The sequence below is a fragment of the Pteropus vampyrus genome, unplaced genomic scaffold (genome assembly GCF_000151845.1).
Source record: "Pteropus vampyrus isolate Shadow unplaced genomic scaffold, Pvam_2.0 Scaffold186, whole genome shotgun sequence".
NCBI classification, from domain to species: domain Eukaryota; kingdom Metazoa; phylum Chordata; class Mammalia; order Chiroptera; family Pteropodidae; genus Pteropus; species Pteropus vampyrus.
This window is the reverse complement of record NW_011888967.1, coordinates 3,462,062-3,484,898: the sequence shown is the minus strand read 5'-3', so window position 1 is coordinate 3,484,898 and position 22,837 is coordinate 3,462,062. Positions and strand designations below refer to the sequence as shown.

Genomic DNA, 22,837 nt, shown 5'->3' with positions numbered 1-22,837 from the left:
TTTCCCACAGGAAGAGTGGTCCCACACCCAGGCCCAAGTCTGTTAAACCCATGTAAGGGCTCCAGTGTGAAGCCCTTGAGCCACCTTGAGCCACCTGGACCACCTTGAGCCTTCCATGGGAGCAATCTCCTCAAATAGAGAGTGCTTTCATTGTTAGGGTGGCGCGCAAATAATTCATTTTATCACCATCAGAAGGGCTCTAGACTTCTGAAGCTGTGTTCTCAAAGGCAAAGAAAAAAGAAAGATATTGACCAGTTAAATATGAACCAGAGTCATATTGTAAGGTCAGATAACTTATCTTCTGATAAAGCTGATCTATACTCAGAGGTTATCTTTCCCCCTTTGAAAGGGCCTCACAGTATTTATTTGAAATGCATTACAACTTGTGATGGACAAACGAGGGAGCCAGTTATTCATTTCCCCCTCGAGGTGCATTCATTCCTGCAGGTCTTCTTGTACTTTCACTGCCAGGCCACCTGACCTGAGAGATCAGTGAGAGGAAAAACCAAAGTCACTTTTAGTTTGTATTAAGAGATGCAGACTATTTGCTAAGAACAACCACTATTTAAGGAGGGCTTTCTAGATGTCAGGTACCATATAGTATACATTATGCCCATTACCTCATTTACTAGCAAAGCAGTTCCTTATGTGCAAGGCACATTTTTTACTAGTGTCATGGAAGCAAAAGACACAACACAGAGCAAGAAACTGGAGGCTACGGTGCCCAAAGTAACTTGTTTATCAGAACACAGAATAAGAACAGACTGCTGACGGAGATAAAGCAGAGTACAACATCTAAGTAATCAAACTGCCTTTTCTTCCTGCAGGTCACCTGGGACTTCCAAGAAACAGGCAAATCTGATTACGTTTCTCCCATCCTGGGTCCTGCTCACTCTCCCCATCTATTCCTGCTCTGTTCACTTAGTGATACTATTGCAGGAAACAGAGAACAACTTAACAATCTGACAGGACTGGAAGAAAAGCAAAAGCGAAGCAGTAAACATCATTTTGAAGCCCAAAGATCCACCTACCTCATCTTCATGACACTCCAATTGGTACATCCAAAAATTCTCCATCTTTACTGGTGCTTTTTGGGCAGCAGAGCTAGCCCTGGTGCATCCACCTGTGAGCTGAGGCTAACTCCTGACCTCAGTGCCTGTCTGGTAGATTGTTTCCAGTGATACTAGATGCCCCAGTCGATAATGCAACTTGTAACAGGAGCTATGACCACCTCCCAGGGTGTCTGACCATCAACATTAACCCCTCTGTGCCCGAACGGCCCAAGGAAGTCGTGCATCACTGGTGGAGCACCGTCACCTGATGTTTCTGAGAAGAGGTTGGCCTGCCCCTCCTGGCAGTGATGTCTACTATTTCTGGGGAAAATAAACTCGGTTCTGAGGTGCTACCAGAAACTTTCACACACTCTAAACTCTGCTATGTTTATAGAACCTGTGAAAAAAGCACCCAGCTCATGTGGAAGGCAGGGGTAGGAGTCAGGAAAAAGAAGCTCTCTTAGGACCCTCATCAGAATGCACCTGGGAACTTGTTGAGAGAACAATGTGGCTAGCCAGGGCCTGGGTGTTTGGGGACATGGGATGTTGGAACTAGCCCCTTGCTACCTCTTCACATGTAGTGAGTGCCTCTAACAACCTTGTACTGGAGTCTGAATAAGGGAGTCTGAATAAGGGAGCTACACAAACAGAAAAAATAGCTGCACCCAGGGCCATCATGGTGTGACCTGAACCTACAGGTAATCACAAATTAGGTTCAACAGCTGGACCATATCTGCTAATCCTCAACAGACGAGAGGAAGGTTAAGACAAATATAGATGGAACTGGGCTGGAGGAGCTCATGGAAACTGAGGTAGGCAGGGTGGTTCTTAAGGGAGAAGGCAGGAGGTGGACAAAGTGACCTCCCAGAGCCAATCTACCTCTTAAAGATCCATGGCAATGGGGAAAGATGTGGACGCGTGAAAGATGAAAGGCACAGAACATCCAAGAGATTATCTTAATCGACGGTTTCGGCCTTCTTTCTCACCAATCCTTTTATCAGGCATGCTGACAGGTCTCTCTCTGAGTCCACCTGTTTAGTTAATGAGTTGTGACAGTTGAAAAGTAGAAAAAAAAAAGAAGCAAAAGACCTGAACCATCCAAAGCTGGAAAATCCATGCTAGTGGACGGTTGCCTGTACTGTGGATAACTCTGCAGGCCAGAATGGGAAACAGGGTCAGAGGGAGGGTGTCCTAGAGCACTTCTCTCTCCTTGCTTGTTCTGGTGTTTCTGACCACTCTTGCTGGATTGCACCTACTATAATCGTGGTCACTCTGATGCCCCCATTCAAGAAAGCCCTTTTTGAAATGGTGAGTAGTGCATGAGGTATTCCTTTCTAGTTTATAGCCCTGGGCATCTTTCAAAATACTTTCTTCTTAAATTGATTATTTAAGACAGAAAATCTCTGACTGTTGATTCTCAAGTGCCCAGACTGAACACCCCCTACCATTTAATTCTCTCTGACTCATGGGCAGAGTCATTTCCCCTACTATCATCCTTAAAATGTGCTATGGTTTGGATTCATGAACCACTTAGGACAGGCTAAAGCTATTAGAATCTTTAATGCTGCTGTGGAAAGCCTGTAATATTTTCCATTATTAACCAGAGAACCACCGTCAAATGTAAGACTGTAAAAATACCAGACTACAAAAAAACCCATTGGGCCTTCTGAAAAGTTATAGAAAGCATCTATATACAGCACCCTGTTTGTGTGACAAAATTCAGAATCCGTTTCCTCGCGCTCTTATTTTCATTCTTTTGTCCCTTTAATGTTCAATCTGCACCTGAAACCTGCTTAATTATTCACCACTGCCTTCTCCAAGCCTCATCAATAATGAATAATACTCGTGATGGAAAACTTCATCCGCAACAAGGTGATTGAGATGGGAGCATAAAGAATCCGATCCACACTCCACATCTGAGGGAGAAATTAAGGCACTAAAATGACAGGCAGTCTCAAGGCCTGTTCTCTCCTTTTCTCTACACCAACAAGACCCCTTAACTCTGTGCCTCTCAACCAATTTTGCATCATGGCACGCAGAGAAATGAAAATGTTCGTACCGTACACTGGGTCAACTGGAGAAACTCTGGAGCCTCAGAGGAAGCCTCTGGGATTGAAGACAACATTCCCAGTGGCCCAGGTCATCCCCACCCCCCAAACTCGGGAGGATCATCAGTACACTGGTTGAAAAGCTCTGCCTTAACTTACAAATGTCTGTATAGCAAATTCTTTTGACACTGGCAGTCCCTCGAGAATTAAGTGAAAATCCTTCCACTTACGAAGAATCTGCGGATATATCTGTTCCTTCAGGACAACTCCTCTTCCTTCCCATTTCCACAGGCCTTCCTGAGCCCCAGCTTTCTCTGACATAGCCAACTGCCTCACCCCTGTGCTAGCTCACATACCTGTCCTTTTTACACTACTTTGCTTTCATTGTCATTTCAGCGACTGCAGATCTGCCTATTCTCAGCCAGACAACAAAATAAACACAGCCTAGGAGTTGGGAATGGCTGACAAGGCCAGCTGAGGGAGAACAAGGCCAACAGCTGCCGTATCCTCAGGTTTTAAGCCCAGGAGCTCTTTGCTGGCACAGGGTAATGACAGACACTAAACATGTTAGGCAAGACTTCTTGGATGGTCCTCAATGATCCCCACCTCCCTGTATTCAGACCCTTATGTAATCTTCTCCCTGGGGAAGGAGTGTGGGCGTCTTCTAAGCAATAAAATACAGCAAAGGTGATGGAATGTCACTCTGTGATTAGGTGACTTCCACCTTGCTATCGGACTCTATGGCCTTCTTGTCTTGTATATTTCATTAAGCAAGCGGCAATGTAGGAGAGGGCCCACGTGGCAAAGAACCAAGGATATCTCTGGCTAAGAGTCGGGAGCTCAGACTCAGTCTAATAACCTGTGAGGAGCTGAGTCCTGCCAACAAGCACCTGATCTTGGGAGCGGGTCTTTCCCCAGGAGAGTGTTAGGATGACCATAGGTCACAGACTGCAGTCTCTGAGAGACCCTAAAGCAGAAGGCCAGCTAAACCATGCCAGATTCCTGACCACGGAAATGGTGAGAAAACCAGTGTGTCTTATTTTATGCCACTGAGTTTGAGCAATTTGTTACACAGCAGTAGATAGCTATAGCTAAAACACCAAATAAGGCTTCAGGTATAAGCCTCAAGAGCAGAGGAGGCTTGGAGGTCTGGCTGAGGGCTCAACAAAGGACTAGCCTAGAGTTGATGAGGCAGTATCTCAGTTGCTGCTATATCCCTGGTGTCCTGCACAGTGCCTGATCTACAGGACGAACTTGAAAATATTTGTTGAATGAGTGGATGATAAATTGTGAGATAGCCTTTCAATTTGTCGCTAGGGACAGCAGTCACAATTCCCTCTGGTTCACTGACAAAAGGACAAACAGCACAGCCTTGTGGCCAGGCCCTATTTCTTATTCATAGACAATATCTGTATGTTGCTGGTGCTCAATTAAACCCAAAAGTGCTGGCAGGAGAATAACTATAACAATTATAACAATTCAACCCAACCACTTTATGGTACTCTGCATGATGGATGGTTGAGAACAGCATGTTATTCCTTTGATATCATTCACTTGTTTAAGGAAAAGTGTCTTTTAGTTTCTGAGGTCTGCTTGGCGAAATACACTGGGGCCCATTTTTGCTGTCTTAACAGCAGATCCTTTGGTTCTAAGGTTATGCTTCTGCATAAACTTCTGGGATGCTGACCTGGAGGGTCCGCCAGCCAATCCTTCTCTAAACCATGTAAGAAAACAAAGTTGGTTTCAGAGAAACACTGGGATGCCTACTCTTCCACAGCAAGCCAGGGGAACAATCCGAGATAAGGATGAGTGAGACCTAGTTCTTTTCAGGCCACAAGTGGACACAGAATGGAGCTAATAATCCTAGAAACCCCTGCCCCTGCCCCTGCCCCCAACATATGTCAAGAATACATCACATTTCAGCTAGGAATTGATCCGCTTGGGGAAATCAGGCCCCAACAGAACATAAATTCATCCTAAAGTCTGTCTACTTGACCTCAGATCCCATTTCAACTCCATTTCTTGCTATGCAGATCTTGGAAAAACTACAGCTGGCCAGAACTTCCTGAAGGCATGTGGATCAGCAAGAGGATCCTTTCAGAATACCATAACAGGCGTCTTTCACAAAAACAGAACCCTCCAGCAGTAAAAGTTCTTTTCACTTGCCCTCATAAGCTTGACAGCATAACTACAAGGTCAACAGGATAAGATGCTGCTAACAAGCCTTAATGAATTAGCATGTGCACTTGACCTTGGTCAATAGTTTCTTAGCAACAGTCAAAAAAAAAAAAAAATCCATGCAGGCTGATACTGAATTCAGGGCAGTGAGAAAGGGACAGAGGACAAGGAGGTGACGTCAAGGTAATCGAGGCCCGAATGAGGCCAGGATACTTCTGTACCCTGTTTCTATCATCTTTCTCAAAAAAAATTTTTTTAAAAGGTACGCACAAGTGCACATGATCAGGGCAGGTGTTATCACCAGGCCTTCACCTCCCAGAGTTTTGACAGTATCTCCTTCTCAGCAGGAGAGTGGCTGGTTTCTGACTAAGAAGTGTTAGTGCTGAACCGGTTTACAACCTCAAAATACTTTCTCCAATTGGTCTTTGGAACTGGAGATGCCAATAAAAGGTAAATGTTACTTGAAGGGAGCCAATGCATGGTCCCGTTATCACTAATTAGCAGTGCTGTTTGACCTAATCAGACCAGCTCTGGAAAAAAGGCTGCTGCTTAAGGTGGAAGTGGAGACCTCGGGTTATTTGAAGTGCATGACCAGGACTGGCGGGACAGTGAAAGCACGTGACGGATCTGAGCCACGGGGAGAGCAAGATGGAACCATCTGCCTGGAGAAGGTGAGGAAGAGGACAACTCCCCCTAACTCAGTTTGCCATTGACCGACCCTAAATGTTCAGTAAGCTTCGACCTATTGATGCAACTAATATATCGAACTGTGATTCTTATTTACATTTCCATAGAGAGCCCAATACTGCAAAGCCATTTTCTCCCATAGTCATCCGAAAAGATAAATCTAATAACTCATTTTACTGATGACGAAACTGAAGTGGAAGAAGAAAGCACGTGACCAACTCGAGGTAACTGCAGGTCACCTATAGGGCAAATATTTACATATCATGAATACTTGTTGAGAGTCATCTCTGTGTGACTTGCTCCAGTATGCCTTCTAAAGGCTGAGAGTGAATAACAGAGGCAATAGGATAATGCATGTGAGATAAGTAGATAATAAGGTAGTAAAGAGTCAAGTGTTAAACTGTAGTCTACCATTTAAGTCAGTGGTTGCCAATTTTGACTAGATCTCAGAAATACTGATGCCAAGACCCAACCCCCGGAGATGCTAATCAGGAAGTTTGGAATCCTGGAATGTGTCTATTGAAACCAGGGGCCGAACTGTATTGAATGGGGGAATGTGATCTGGGCAGAGGTGAGAACCAATGGGTAGAAAGTGTGGTATGCAGGCAAGTGTGGAGAAACAGAAGTGGATTTTGAATTTGTATGTATGAGTAATGAGTAAGCCATGGGTGTGTGTGTGGCGGGGGGCGAGGGGTGGTGTCCTTACATGCTAAAGGAGCCACATGGTCTAAGCTCAGTGGAGTCTGCCCAGTCATACCTGAAATATACACTAGAAAATTACTTCCTGAGGAAATCTCCTTGTCTGGGCCCAAGACAAAGGGCATCCAGACAGCCATGATGATTTGCCCTCTAAAGCTCTGTGAAATGTGTCGAAAACAGAGACTGGTAGGCCAAAGCTGCAGGGCTGTATAACCCAGCTATTTTCAACTATTCCATTTGGGAAACTGAGGCCAAGATGCTCAGGCCAGCTCCAAACCTCCTTTAATCCATTCCCAGTCTTGTTTAATTCATTTCTGGTGTCCCACTGGCAGGGTCTGACCAACTAAAGAGGTCAACCAGGCACGTCAAGCAGGCAGTTGAGAGCCTGTTTCTCAATATGGGAAAAAGCAGTTGAAACTGTCAGTAGGACTCTTCAGGAGAGTGAAGTGGCCTTTGCTGAAATAAAAGAACACCCTCTCAATGGCTACTCTCAAGACAGTGGTCAATGAAAATTGTGTTTCAAAGAAAGTAGACTGAGAAACTACATTTCTGTATTATGAACATGTTGCCAGTTACTCTTGCAATGGGAGTATTTCTTCTCATTTTGAAGATGATCACATTTATAGATAAATCACATTTCATAATTCCCCAGGACTACATGAGCCCAGAATTTAATTGGGTTACATATGGAATTCAATTATCTGTGATATATCTGTTCCTCTCCCTGCACTTTCCCTTCCTCCCCTATCCTGCCCCATCCACTTATCATAGAAAATATCGAAAGTGCACAGCTGGGGGAGCTGACACAATTTTTCTAAAGACTCCTGGGAAGTTTCTTGAGCCCAACTTATTAAGTGAGTATGTCAGACACCCAAACTGCAGCCCAGTATCTGGAAAGTGATAACAAAATTCTCCCTGGATAAATCGTCCATTTTCTTCCCTGCTGCTTGTCCTGTCACTTCTTGGCACAGTTTCACATATACACTGACTAGTGAGACAATCCATTAAAAAGTTGAGAAAGACTCCTCTTGGGAGTGGAGTTAGGTAAAGAGAAAAAATTGGAGCCTGGGGGTTAAAAAAATCAATCGTTCCCATCACTCACTTTCATGCCATGGAGCACAAAGTAATTGCAGCCTTTGCCTTCTGCTGTGCAGATCACTGGACAAATTTGCTCTGGTGATTCCAACATGGTGATGATCTGATGTCAGTGGGGACACACCTGCCCATTCCTAAAAATAGGACCTGCATGGAGCTGAACTGACAGGCAAAACTCTAAAGGCGAGTTAAAATAATGAGATAATACTTCAAATCCAGGAGGAGAGAGCAAAAGCACACATTCTCCTACCTCCTTTTGTTTACTCATGATTGAAATGAATTAGTTGCTCTCCAATAGGGATTTCAAGGTCAAACCTTTTCCTTTTGAAACTGTAACAATCAGATCATTACGTCTTTGAAAAGTTACTCTCGTCACGTCAGGTCCTCAAGGTTCATAGAAAAATGTTTTTTTTTGTTTGTTTGTTTGTTTTGTTTTGTTACTGACAACTAAATTCTCTTCCATCAAGCATTACTCCCCACTGGCAGAGATATGGCAATTTACTGCTGATCCTAAGTCACGCAAAGGCCATTAAATGTGCCCTGGTTAAAAAAAAAAAAAAAAAAAAAGGCATATTGAAAACATTTCATTTTTAAAGTTAAAACCATTAACCTAAATAAGTATACAAACTTGAGGAGAAATGAATGCATCCACATTTGACCTTAGCAAGCACCACTCCCACTGCAGTTATGAATATTCTTGCTATCCTTCCCACATATGTTCAGCGGTTTCCAAACTCTAGCCCATTATCAAGCCCACAGCTCCTGAATGCTTCGGGTTTCATTTTCAAGGTGCAAAACCACTTACCAATTAGGATTCTTCACCTTAAGTGATACAGTTCCTGTCTTGACCTACTTTTTACTTTACTCTTATGTGTGTAATGTAAGCCAAATGGAAGTGTGTGTGCTTAATACATACACAAACACAGCATAAAATTAAAATGAAAAACTCAGAACATTTATCTTACCATATAATATAGTTAATAAAGCAGTCATTTTCTATAAATTGTGCACATAATATACAGAAGTGTTTGCTTTTCTCTATTTTTTCAAGAAAACAGACAGTAACAATGAAAGGATCCCTTTGTACAGTGAAATATCTCTGCGTAACGATTCCAATTCTTTGATATTTTTGATTTAAGGCAAAGAAATAATGAATAGTTTTAAAAGTCAAACACTACTGTATGGCTTACGGCAAACACCGAGGTCCTTTCCCCACTCCCCCGCCGCTGTTAAGTATTTTAGCATTTCTGCTGGTATTTATTTCAATACTCACAAATAGCCTGTTTACACTGCCTTGCCTTGATTTTTCAATTTTAGACATTATTTCTTGGTTTGTACAATACAAGACTAGGATTTGCCACTTAAGTACTACACTTTCCCTCGTCTTCTCAATATTACAATGTTTGGTTAATCAATATGCAGTGTTTGTATTTTAAAGACTATGCATATGCTCTTGCCTGCTGAGACAAATGCATTATATTATCACATTTCTTGACTGTTTAACAATTGTTTTTAGTGAGGTAAACAACTGAATTGTTCTTCCATTCAGTTTTCTGTGTACTGGTCAATAATTTATGCCAAATTCTTCTAAAACAATCTAAGATTCCTCTCAATACAACCATATTAGGAAATCTCTCATTTCCGCTCCTTCTGGAAACCTTCCTGGAGCCCTTCGAGCTCCAGTCCATACTGGGTCCGTTGCTGCCTTGGCCTTCTACACAGCTGTCATCTGGGATCTCCTCCTCCATCACCCTGGAGAGTCCCTTTGTCTCTTTCACCTGTGCTGGATCTCCCATTTCCCAAATCTTGCATCCTCTTTCTTGATTTAAGCTCCCATTTGCGGGGAGCAACTGTCTAATAGCATCCTGAGAAAGGGCATAGGGGAGGCACATTTTCTGGGATCCCATATATCTGAAAACATTTATTCCACCTTCATATTTACTTGGAAATAGTCTGGGTGTAGGTCTCCCAGTTTCCACTCGGTTACTTTTGAGAAGTCCAACACTATTTTGATTCCTGATCGTTTGTAACTTGCTTTTACCTCTGTGAAAGCCTGTACGATCTTCTCTCTCTCCCTTCTGTTCTGAAATTTCTGTGACTCTTTTTTTATTCCATTGTTCTAGGTACCCAGTAAAATCTTTTAATCAGGGAATTCTCATGTCCTTTGGATTGAGGCAACAGTTTTTATAATTTCTCCCTTTTATCTATGTTCCTACTACTTTCCATCCTTTTGCCCTAATTGTTTTACTTTCTTGATGATTTCCTCAACTTTGTCTTCTAACCTTTCTACTGAGAATTTTTAATGTGTTATAGTTTTTTAAAAATGTGGGGGGAATTTTCTTTTATGAAATGGCACCCTATTCTAATGTAATGCCTCTCGTCTTCTTTAAACTTTCTGAGGATATTGATAAATGTTTTACAGTTTTCTTCTGTTCTTTATTTCTGCTCACTGCCTTTATTTCTCCAAGTTTCTTTTTCCATTTTCTTTTTGTGTGTGTGTGTCTGTCTTTCATGTCAGAGATATTCTTCAAATGTCCAATGATCCTTGGATATCCACTCATATTTAGCAGTGGGTCTCAAAAAAACCCACTGGAAGATCGATGTGTGGCAAAAACCTTCACTGTGGGGTGATCAGGTGGGGACCCAGGTTCTACGCCGGGAAACATCCAAACATGAATGTCTGCAAGTATCTCCTCTTGGGCCTGCTTCCTCACAAAGGAAGACTCTAATCTCTTGCTAGGGTCTGGGGGCTGGGGATGGGTGGGCTGGAGGCCTAACAGCGAAGAATTCTAAGGCATTCTTGGAGTCTTACGGCTTAGTGTTCCGTAAGGTGCCTCATTGCCATTTCAGCTGTGGCTGGTGTTCCCAGTTCCAGCGGCTCTCTACTTCGCCCTTTCCTTATAGAAAACCTGTGGGGCTGGGGGAGGAGAAGTAACTTGGCAGCATGGGTGGGGAAGGACCTGGAATCTAATGTCTCCTGTGACAGACTTTCAAATGATCCTTTATTTCCCAGCCATATTCCTGCCACCCAAGGTATCTGGAGTCTCTAATTTCCAAGCCTTTCCTGGGGGTTCACAGCACAGATCCTCACAAACACTTGGCAAAATAGAGAAAAGAGAAACTCCATCAACGTATTAGTCAGAATCAATCAGGCTATGCTGTGGTTAACAAACACCCGAACCCCCAGGCTTAATACAACAAAAGTTGATTCCTCTCTCATAATCCATGTCCACAGGGACAGCAGGGAGCCCTGCTCATCATCTAGGTCACCTGAGACCCATGCTAATAGAGGCTCTGCATCTTAGGACAACCACCACCATCTTAACCTGAGGCTTCAGGGGAAGATGCCTGCTCTTAGCTGCTCCTGCCTAGAAGCAGCATGGCGCTTCATTGCTCCTGTTTTACTGGTCATGCCTGACTTCTAGGGGGTGCGGAAGTGCAGTGCAGGCCTCCCTGCACATGAAAGAAGAGACAACTGGAAATTCTGGGGGCACGAATGCCTATCAGAGCCAGCCACCACCTTGGTGTTCCAAAATTTGGTTGTTCTCATCTGCTGCTGTTTCCTCTGTCTCGTGGTGCTTGTGGCTTTACATATTTTTATTATTTCACTGTCATCTTAGTGTAGCTTTAAGAGGGAGCGGAGATAAACACTCTTTCAAGCCGCACAACACACTAAAGTAGCCAACACCCTGCAGTTTACACTGTGTGCTGCTACCATCCATCTCTGATCAGCCATGACTCTGTGCTCTACTTAGAATGACTTTGTTGCCTAAAAAGAAATCGGTAGGCTGTGGACCTTTACAGAGCTGATCATTAACAATATATTTCTAGAACGGAATTGGGAGGCAGTTTTCAAACACATATCTGGAAAAGTGAAAGTCGTTAGTAGAAGCAAAGCACTAATAAGCATTGTTTAAATTTTCAGAAAAACAAATGTTTTCCCTCAGTGCTGAGCATCTAGTATGTGTTCCTAAGTCCTTACTAATGAGCAATCCTATTTTCGCATTCTGTACAAGTCATCAGCAGGCAAATGCCAGTTTGTTCCAAGAGAAGAGAAAAACACTAAAATTCTGAGGGAATTAAAAATAGTGGTAAAAGCAGATTTAGTTATCAGCAGTTCTCTCTGGCAAGTGGTAATGCAGGTGTTTTTTATTTGCTTCACTATAGTTTCTGATTGGGCCAAGGTGAGAATGTATTGCTTTTGTGATAAGAATTGCAGGGCCACTTCTCCAGGTCTGCTGATCATAATCACAGTTAAAACCGTATCTGTCCTAATAGGTAAGTCTCAAATCCACAGATCTTACATGGGGAAACTGCCCAAATAATATATATATTTTTCCTTTAAATTAGTTGTTCTTAATCTTTTACATGTTTAAGAATCACAGGGAGAATTTACAAAACCAAAGCAAAAATAACATAACAAAGATAACAAAAATAACAAACAACTGCCCCCCAAAACCCCAAAGCTCCAGATCACTGGACTCTACCTTAGGTATTCTAATTTGGAAAGGAAAGGCAGTAATTACTATTTTTAACAAATAACTCCCAGACAGACTTCAGACCACACTGCTTCTAATAGTGCTTTTCCATTTTCTACAACAGCGTTCATGGCATGAGCATTCAGTAAATATTTTTTGATGCTGAGGTGGAAATCAACAGAATGTATATACTTATGTTTTTTTCCCTCATAATACCATCAAAGAGGTGGTAAATGAAAATCTTTCCTATAAATTAGGCATGATGGATGAAATACAATCCCCAAATTCAAATAGCTTTAAAAATTACTGGCAGAATATTTTAAAACACGGGGTTTTGGTTTTGCTTTGTGATAGCTATCCATAACCCAGTAATCCCTACTCAGCAATTTCTTAGCATCAAGCTGGATTTCTGACTGTGTGGGTATCTAAAGCATCATCCAATATTCTATAATTAATTCTACCTTTGGAATGAAACAGCATGCAAGAGAGTTACATTGCTGTTCTAGTTCAAATGAATACAAGCAATTCCCCGGCACTAGCGTAGGCTGTGTTTGCAGTTCATTGTGAGGCTGCGGGGACAAGGTGGCTGAGTGGGTCACTTCAAGGAGTTGATGCATGTGAGAAAGCTGAAGGAAGAGGCATCTGGACTTAATGCTCTGCAACTATTTCTCTGATTGGCTTTCCAAGTTTCTAAAAGAATGTGGAACTCAGCCTCTTGCTTGCTCCCTACTTTTGAAAACTTGCTCCATTTCCACTTCATTTGCAAAATGCTTGCTGTGGTCCCTCCCTCCTAGCCAGAAGGAACCTGGAAATAGGTGGAGGTCAAGGGGAAGTCTACATGTGAACAAATCATCGCAGAACTAACTGACCCAATGCTGCCCCCTTGCTGGGGAGGATGCAGGTTCTTTCCAGACCGATTTCCAGCTTTCCTTAAAGGTGTCAGTGATTTCATCAGCTAACAACAAATGTTGTCTGCTACTAAAAAAGGAGGTGACAGATACCTCTCTGACCTGGATAGTCCTTTCAGTATAAGTAAAATGAACAGCTTCCAATAATGGTTTCTCACTTCAAAAGATGTACTGAGAAACAGCCTAGTGCAATCATAAAATGCAGTTCGATGAAATTGAATTTAACCTCTTGACCCTTCTTTTACACCAAGCTCCCATTTTAAATGAAATTGCTTAAAATGTTTTCAAGAGAATGGTAAAGTGAGAGTTGGAGCAGAACGAGAATCTTTATAGCCAGGTAGTGGGGCAAAGGTTAGTCTTCTTGATTTATTTTGAATAGATTGTGACACCCAAGCTTGCCATGTTATCAAATTTCTTAGGTATTTCTAAAATGGAAAACAAACTAATGACAGTGACAGCAACAGCTTTCTGTAGCTCTTCACAAAGAAGCACGATTTAGTTTAAAACCAAAAACACGTCTTTTGTGATATGAGAAGGATGGCCTGGTACCATCGGCAGTGAAAATTAAGCTCTTACTGAATGCCACAGTGAGGACCAGGTGGGTGAAAAACTGCAGAAACTCCTGGCATGAAAGGGCTCTGAAATATTTACTCCAAAGATGCCGTACTCTCAGTCCCAAACCTGTCAGGGGTTGCTTTAAGGCAATGGTTCTCAAACTGTGGTACCGGGAACCAGCATCACCAGGGAACCTGTTAGTGACAATAGTAAACTTCACCTGAGTCCTGTGATTCTGGACTACAGCAAAGGTTAAGGACGCCTCCACCCCTTGTGTACTGGAAACAGCTTACTACAAAGAACTCCCCTTCCCATATGACTTAGATCTAAGACTCACAAATGCCCCTTTGTTTACTTACGACAAGGCCAGACACAGACCCTCCAAATTCCCATTCTTTACCTGACAAATGATTAGCTGAACTCCGGATTAATCAGAACAAATTGCTTGTTAACCAATCTTTTGTTAAGCTTCTCCCCTTCCTCCAGGTCCTTGAACTCTGGCTAGTCTACAACTCCTTCTCCACAGCCCCTCCTGGCAATAGGCTGGTCTCAGGTTTAAAACATTTCCTCATCTGCCATACATTCAAGACATGCTTTCCTTCCACTTCCTTACACCTGTCCTTTCTAGCCTTGTTTACTCTTCCCCATAACAGAAACCTCTTTTTGTCTCACCCTAGAGACCCTTGCAGATCTTACAGAGATTCTCCTATTGCAATAGCCCTCCTCCCCCCATTACAATAGTATCTCCCTCCTTTGCAATACTTTTTTCCAATAGCCTCTCCGTACTCAATCCTGACTTGTTTTTGACGTTAGAAATACAAATTCTCAGGTCCCACCCCAGACTTCTAAGTGAGAAAGAAGGGCAAGGGACGATGAGCCTAGAAAACCATTTCTGAACAAATGTTCCGGAAACAGTTTGAGAACCACCAATTCACAGTAATCCAAGTTCTGATAAGCGCATTCAACACTAACTCCCAGTCCCCTGTGCTTCACTTGCTAAATGCAAGCTATTTTCGAGGCTTATAGTGGCCACATTTTTATCATCTCCACGGACCATTAATCTCATAAAGTAATTTCCCAATGACGAGGCCACACAGCACCCGGCTCCCCTTCTGGCCTCTCGAGCGTGGGGTTGAGCAAGCGCGAACTCGCACGTACTTACATCTCCATCCCCCGGCCTCTGGTCGTCACAATCCCTGGTGGGGCTAATGTCCTGGCGCATAACCCAGATGGGCTCTTTGGGCTCGTCGGGGGTGTAAGGCGAACGGATGGTCCTGGTTTTCACCTCCTCGATGGCCTCCTTGATGTCCTTGATGGCCAGTGAGATGGCATCCCTCTTCTCTTTACTGTACCGCTGCACCGCCTCGCCACCAGCGGTGCCCGCCGCCCGCTGCTGCCCCGCCTGCGCTTGCGGCCCGGGGCTGTTGGGTCGGCCCCCGCCCGGGGTGGAGGCGCGCTCCAGGTCCTGCTCGGCCTCCGGCATGTCCTCGGCGGCCTTGTCCAGGCTCTGCGAGCTCATGCTCTGCTTGACCTCGGCTACGATCTGGTCGATGTCCTCCTCTTGCTCGTAGCTGTCCATGCGCGGGTAGGGCGCGAACTCGGCCTCTTTTTCGGGGCTGTCGGACTCGCCATCCGAGCGCTCATCGTAGTGATGCAGCCGCGCGCCCAGGGCCTCCTGGCGGTACGCGGCCACCTCGTCGCGCTCCTGCTCGTACAGCCGCAGGCCGTCGCGCGCGTCCAGCTCGGGCGCCTCCCCGATCTCCTCGTACACGTGCTCCTGGAGGCCCCCGTAGTCGGCGTAGGGCTCGGCGTAAGGCTCGTCCTCACCGCGGTGGAAGAGCCGGTGCGTGTAGACGTAGCCAGAGTAGGCCGCGTTCATGGCCTCCTCGTGTTCCAGGGAGTGGAAGTGCAGGTGGTTGGGCAGCGCGCGGCGGTGCGTGGCCTCGGCGTGCTCGGCCTCCGCCTGCTCCGTGTACTCCTCGGCCTCGGGCCGGTACTGCACTGCGTACGCGCTCTCATCCTCTGGGTCCTGCGCGCGCTCCGCGTCGTAGCCGTCGCGGGCCGCGGCGATCACATCGCCTTCCGCCGTGTCCGTGTGGTTGTGGAAGCCGCTCTCGGTGCTGGCAGAGCGCGCCAGGCACTCTCCGCGCTCCTCCTCCTCCTCCTGCCCGGGCTGGGCTCCGGGGTCTTCGACGGCGCGCCCCCGCGGGGGGCGGCCCGCATAGCGCTGCTGCTCCTCCTCCACCTCGGGGTGCTCCAGGTCAGCCTCCACCGACTCGTTCACTTCCCCGCCTGCCGCCTCGTCGGTCACTTCCACCTCCGCGGCCCCCTCCAAGTGATTCATGGTGGGCGTCGGGGGCGGCTGGGAGAGAGGCTGGGCCAGCTCACAGCGCTCTCATTTTGCTCCACCTGGCTGGAAAAACAAGAAGGGGAAGAGGGGTGTAAAGTGGCTCAGGTTGTGGTCATGAGCTGAGCATCAAGATAGCTATAAAAACAGCTGCTATTGATCCCCTCTGAATCTGGGTCAGTTAAAAAAATGGTTGCAAATTTAAGCTCAATCTGGCAGCACATAGTTAATTTCTTTGTAGCCTTTATCGTAATTTCTAATTACATACCTACTTGTTTAATTGCTCACTGACTTTCTCCCTTCCCCACGCCTCAGACCGAGAGCCTCTTGAGCATTTTGTTCTCCACCGTGCTTACTATTCAGGTTCCATTTCTGATGCATATGAATAAAGAGTACTACTAAATTGAATGGGCCAAATGACACACTTTCCATCTGCCGAGGGATAAATCTATCTAAACTAGGATCCTAGATAACTTTAGAAACAATTCTTTAAATAAATTTCAAGGGAGAGAAATCTTTAAATGTGTTTGAAGCCATCGCTGTCCATACAAATTAGCCGCTGTTCTGAGGGAGGCCATCAACCACCAATGGGTTCTCGTCCTGTCATTACTGGCTATTACCCTGGACAAGTGGCTTAATTTTCTGGACCTCCACTGTGAGACTGGACTCATTTCCTACAGCAGGATGATAACAGCTGTAACAGGGAAAAGAGATTCCATAGTCAAATAAGCTTGGAAAATGCTGATTTAAAGTTGCCTTTTCATTGTGAATATTCAAGGGGAAGGAGATATAGGATGCAGGGATTCTCAAATTTGTTTGACAAGGAAACATTTTTCCCCCCCCTAGAGGCCAGAGTTCTGACAAATACACTTAAGGAAACACTAACTCGCTCACTTCCCCCATACGCCCTGAATCTAAAATTCTATGAATCACCATTACAGCCAGAACTGATATGGCTGATTCCTTAAAAATATAGGTAGGTCTCTTTACCTATTTCCAGAGGAACTTGTAGCTAGACAATTTGGTCTCCACCTCTCTCAATTCTTCTTATCACAAAATAGCTTTATGGAATAATCGGTGTCCAGTGTATGGAAATAAATCCAAAGGATGTAAAAAACAAAAATCAGGCAAAGAGCCCTATGATTTCAAAACACCTGTGGTAAATGGGTTCAAAAATATGTGTAAACTCTTCTCACAGTGTTCTTTTGGAGAGCCCCTGTAACAAGCAGACAGAATGGATGGGAAGTGAATTCTTTAATGTAATCGCAGAAAGCCCTAGGAGGACCAGGGACATCTGATAGACTCTCTAATATTGAGATGCATTACATTCTACATAACTCCCTTCCACAACCACAGCAATTTCCTTCAAGCACCATGACAATCCTAGTAGTAAAGGAGGCCATTTCGGAGCTACCAAGTTCACCTTCAAGCAAAAGTGTCTTTTCCCCCCATTCTTTGCTGAGTCTACCCCTGACGGACAATAATGGTTTCCTCGAGATGATCAATCTTTATTGCTTCCCTACTTGACCATACACATTAGATCCAGTCTCCTTTGAAAAACTGTGGTCTCCTCTCATTAACCCCTGAGAACAGTGACTGTAGACAAGATATAAGAAAGCTTTCCAAAAGCAAGTGTGAGCCTCCATTTAGACTTTGAGTGATGGTTAATGCTCTGAACAGAAGAGGGAAATATCGGTGCTGGGGGCTCCCTGGTTAAGAGTCCTCCAGCGGATCACGGAAAATACAAAACAAATATTCAATACAACACAAGGACAGTCTACCCACATTTCCTTTATAAGGACTCTCTGGAAAAGACAACAGACTAAAAACTACAGTAATGTACAAATCTAAATCTGATGACTACAAAGCAAGTGTTCACAGAGAGGGATACTAAATATACCAACCACTTCTCCATGTGCTATCACCCTGTAGGGTGTCAGCTCTGTGTATGATCAGTGTTAGAAATATAACAATCAACATCCAAAGCACTTGAATGCCAACGATTCATGATAACTACGTGCAGAACTGACCAAAAGCCTGTTTTCAGTGAAAATAAAAATTTTTATTTTACATGTATTCAAAATAAATTTGTTTATTCTGGGCTAAAATTGGATTTGACCAGCGATTGGTCCCCTATCAGTGCACTTAATGATTCACAGGAAATGGGATTTCCATGCATGTACATACACTAAATCATGGTAAGGGAAGTTATAAGAAATCCGTTCTTTTGGGGGGAAATACTGTTACCATAATGTAGTTTGGTACAGTGGAGCCTTCTAGTCACTGAGTGCATTCTCCTTACACCCCTGTCCCCAACCCTCAGGAGACTGTTCACACACAGTAGTGTTTATATTTTACTCAATGTCATGGTTCAAGAATACAGTTTGGGTTATGGTATTGGCAACATGTTAATTAATAACAGACATTGAGTTGAGGGATTTCCCTAGGACAAAGGCAATGAGTGACTTTTCAGGATGAAGTTGATGGTGGTGGTCAGACCCATATGAAAAGCCATTTGGAAAGATGAATTAAAATCTTCGAAGGTAACATGGCTTTGCTCCAGGAATTCTACTTATAGAAAACTCAAAGGAAAAAAACTCAGATGTGGGCAAAGATGTTTTTCATGGTATTTGCTTAAAAAGCAAAGATTATAAAGACTATTAAGTGCCAACATTTATTAAGTACCAATAAGTACAATGCTAAGCACGTGAACGTCATATTGCCATCCGGGAAGATGTGGGTTTTTTTGCTGGGTAGCTCTACCTGGATGGAGTTCCCACGGCACTCAGACTGAACCTGCCACAGCTGACAGATCTCATCGTCCCTCCTCACCCTGGCTCCCAAACCTGGCCTGCCATCTGTATTTCCTGTACGGGTGAATGGCACCACCAGACACCAGTCCTCCCCAGCCACAAATCCAGGAATCATTACTGACTTGTATCTTTCCCTCACCTCCTTCCCCAAACTGATGACCAAGTCCATTGTCTTAATAACTGTTACATCATCTTCATTGCCACTGCCTGGTCTTGATCCATCTTGCCTACACAACTGTTTCCTTGACTAATTTCTCAGCCCCCTCCGGTCCATCCTCCCCACTGCCAGCCTAAGGATCTTTCCAAAATACAAACCTCAATCCCATAACCCCATTTCTCAAACCCTGCAATGATTCCCCTCTAGTGCTTAGTAATAATGATTAGCCAACTATATACCAGGTGCTACTAGGTATTTTCTACGTAATGACTCATTTAATCCTCACATCAGCCTATGAAGAGAATACTCTTCTATTCCCCTATAGAGAGTATTATCAGCTTACTTAAAAACGAGGAAATGGAAGCATGGTGCCGTTAGGTGATTGCCCAGTTCACACACCCAGTAGGGACAGAACCATTAGAACTGGTGTCTGACCCCCCTTTATAGCTTTAGGCACTGGGTGCTTGAGTCCTATTTCTGGCAAACAAAGCCCTTGGGCCACATCACTCTTCAGGGCTCATCTCCACACTTGACCTACACCCTGTATTCTAACACCCCAGAGTCCTGACACTGGACTTAACTGCCTTCCCCATCCTCAGCATGTTTTTTATCTTTCACTTTCTTTGGTGAATCTTTCTTGTTTACCCCAGAGCAAGTTCTTACTTCATGAATGTCTGTTTTATGTCAGCCTCCAGGCAATGTTCCAGGCACTGGGGCAAAGCAGTGACCAAACCAGATAGGTTTCTCTGCTCTCAGGAAGCACCCCATTCTGGTGCATATGGAGGTGAAGGGAAAGGAGAGGACAATAGACAATAATTATGTTAATAAAGAAAGAAGATAACATCAGATAGTGAAAAGGTTTATGAAGAACATAAAAAAGGGTAATGGCATAGAAAGTGAGGAGGAGAGGAAGTTATGTAGATAATGGCCACAAAAAGTGATATTTGAGCTGAGGCCTGAATGATAAAAAAAGAGGCAGCCAAGTAAAGATCTGAGGGCAAGGCCTAGAGGTGAGAAGGAACTTGCTATGTTCGGGTATAGAAATAATGTTTGTGAAATGGGTAAGAGATGGTGTGGTGGGAGATGAGGACACAGAGATGAGAAGGGGCCAGCAGGACAGGGTCTGTACATCAGGGTAGACAGTTGGGATTTTATGTCAAGTGCAGTGGCATGCTACTGGGGAGGGGGTTTAAGCAGGGGAGTGGTAAGGCCTGGTTAACCCCTCACTTTCTCCCCACTATACTTTGTCTGTCTGTCTATCATCCACCTATCTATCTATCTATCTATCTATCTATCTATCTATCTATCTATCTATCTACCTACCTATCCATCCTCTATCTATCTCATTATTATATTATAGTACCTGTCATTCTGAGTAATAATTCTTTAGAAATATAAAGTCTCTGAGAAAAGAAGATCTGTCATTTATCTTTGATTCCCCGGTGCCAAACACACAGGGTACACGGTAGCCAATACATTATTAGTAATTAAAAAGGAAAAAAAAAATTTCTCCCCTAATATCTGGGGACTTTTAGACATTGGCATGCTCAGCCTTTGGAGAAGAACTCATTTCTTCTTTCTATCATGAATCTCTGCTGCCTTTATCCACCCATGCAACCTCATCCACCTTCTGATGTTTTAAGTGCCCAAAGAACTCTTTCCTTCATTTGAGTGTGTTGATCCAGCTGATATTTACTGGACATGTACCAGGCACCCTGCAAAGCAAAGGAGATACAAAAGTTTCTAAATCATGGTCCCAGCCCTCAAGGGCAGACAGCTTCAATAATTAGAACTGGTGATAAGTGCAAAATAGAAATAAGTTCAGGCTACGGAAGGTGCCTAGAGTTAAAACAACAACTGCATCGCCTTTGTGAATCATGCAAGTGCTGCTGTTCTTATAGGTTCTGCATTTCATGAGCTCATGAGCATCCTAGGAACTAAAGCCGAAGAGGGGAGGGCCATCATCCAATCAATGTCCTTGATTATGATCCATGTACCTCTGGAGGCTGAGAGAGTAGGAGTAGGAGCAGGGTGAAGAAAATCTCTCCTGATCTACAAAAAGGCTGGATGACCTGGAAAACACAGGCAAGCCACTCCCCTCTACAGGAGCCCCACACAACATGAAGAGGGTTTGGCTGCAGGAGTGAGGGAATCCAGGCTGCCAGTAGTGAAGCACAGGTTGCTTTCTGACCCCTGTTTCTGGAATGTTCTGCAGCCAGACTGGAAAAGTGAACAAAGGGAGGGAACTCCACTGCAGCGCATCATTTAGAAATAACACATTTCTTGATTCAGCAGTTGAATCTGGTATCTCATAATGTTAGCTGAGGCTCCTGTTGGTTTGGGATTAACAGAATGGGAGGCTATAAGTTACTTTGGTTGCTCTATCCTTAAGTAGTCATTGATGAGAATTTCCAATAGACTCCGTTTAAACCTATTCAGAAGTAGTTTTAGAAGAGGGGTCTGGCTGAAGACAAAATGCAATATAAAAAAATAACAAAAGGAATTATACCAGGCTGTTAACACAGAAGGTATTGTATGTCAGGGGATGGGGTGGTGAGGGGCGGGGTGGTAGTATGCAGGTGCAGAGAAAACACATGAAAGTAGAGGGCTGAAAAGTGGGGAAAGAAGACACTACTAGCCATTCTCTCTCCTAAAGAAACTAGAATGAACTACATGTTCCATTTATATAAGTCTTTATACTTTTGCATTTACTTCTTGTGGACTTAATGAATGTTCCATATCTCCCCCAATGGAGCTGGAAGGATAATCCTATTTCTTGGGACTGAAGCCTGTCCAATTCCACCTGCACACATGTGGGGGAGGGGCTGCTAATGATCCTGAGGCTGTGACGGCGATGCAGTCATTTCCATAGTAACAAACAGTTGTATTTGCCAAACAAGATCATGCATGCCTTGGATGTAGTGCGTGTATACACACATACACACACAATTAGCACAGGCTGGGAGATTACGGTTCTCATTAAAAAAAAAAAAAAAGGTGACGGAATAAGGATAAGAATATGCAGAAATATGTTTTCTTTCCATGAGGTTGATCAATTGTGAAAACCCTATAGGGAATGCGAAAGACATCAGAGACCTCACTCGAATCATCAGCTCTTTGAAAAACAATGCATCTATTAACAAAAGTAACATAGAAGACAGAAAAAAACAAACAAACAACTAGAGTTCATTAAAGCTTAATCTCCTTTGATTCATTTGGAAATTAAATTTAGTGCTACTGGGAGCCCAGATGGATATAGAACACATATTTCTTCTTCCTAAAATAATTTCCTGTTTAAATAGACTCACAGGGTCAGAAAAACCCTCCTCACACACAGCATCTTGCCTCAGCAAAATGTTTTGTTTCCCCGAATATCCTTGTGCCTGAAACTGGAAAGCATGGCTTGGCAGATGGTATTGGTAGTGGTTTCAGAGTGAGCTGAGTATGTGAACCCAAGGAAACTTGCTGAATGGCTAGATGTTGACCGAGTGAGGTGTCTGTAGTTGGACTTCAGGGCTGTGTTCTTGACCCTACCTGACATAGAGGAAGACATGTGAGCTGGACATCTTCAGTTTCCCTGTCCAGATGCACTCTACACCTTTTCCACCTTGCTCAGTGCCCTGCAAGATTGGCCTCTTTGGGCTGTATCAATAGCTCCCTGTTCCTCTAACTTCTATTTGGGTTTGGCCAATGGGGAGCTCCAGTGGGACATCGGAGAGAGGAAGGAGTCTGAGGTTGGGATATTTATTCTCCCAGATCCCTTCCTATAAGATTGTCTCAGGCTGCTAATGTCCCTCGTCTGAAGGGCACAGCCCCTGTC

The 22,837-nt window shown here is 44.0% G+C and overlaps 1 protein-coding gene across 1 annotated transcript in view; it reads right to left on the bottom strand.

Moving 5' to 3' along the window:
• Positions 1–22,837, bottom strand: part of APBA1 (amyloid beta precursor protein binding family A member 1) — a 216,808-nt gene that overhangs the window by 63,750 nt on the left and 130,221 nt on the right. Inside the window, exon 2 of the mRNA XM_023537346.1 lies at positions 14,863–16,113. Coding sequence (XP_023393114.1) covers positions 14,863–16,044 — 1,182 coding nt within the window. The 5' untranslated portion in view covers positions 16,045–16,113. The remainder of the gene's footprint in view (positions 1–14,862; positions 16,114–22,837) is intronic.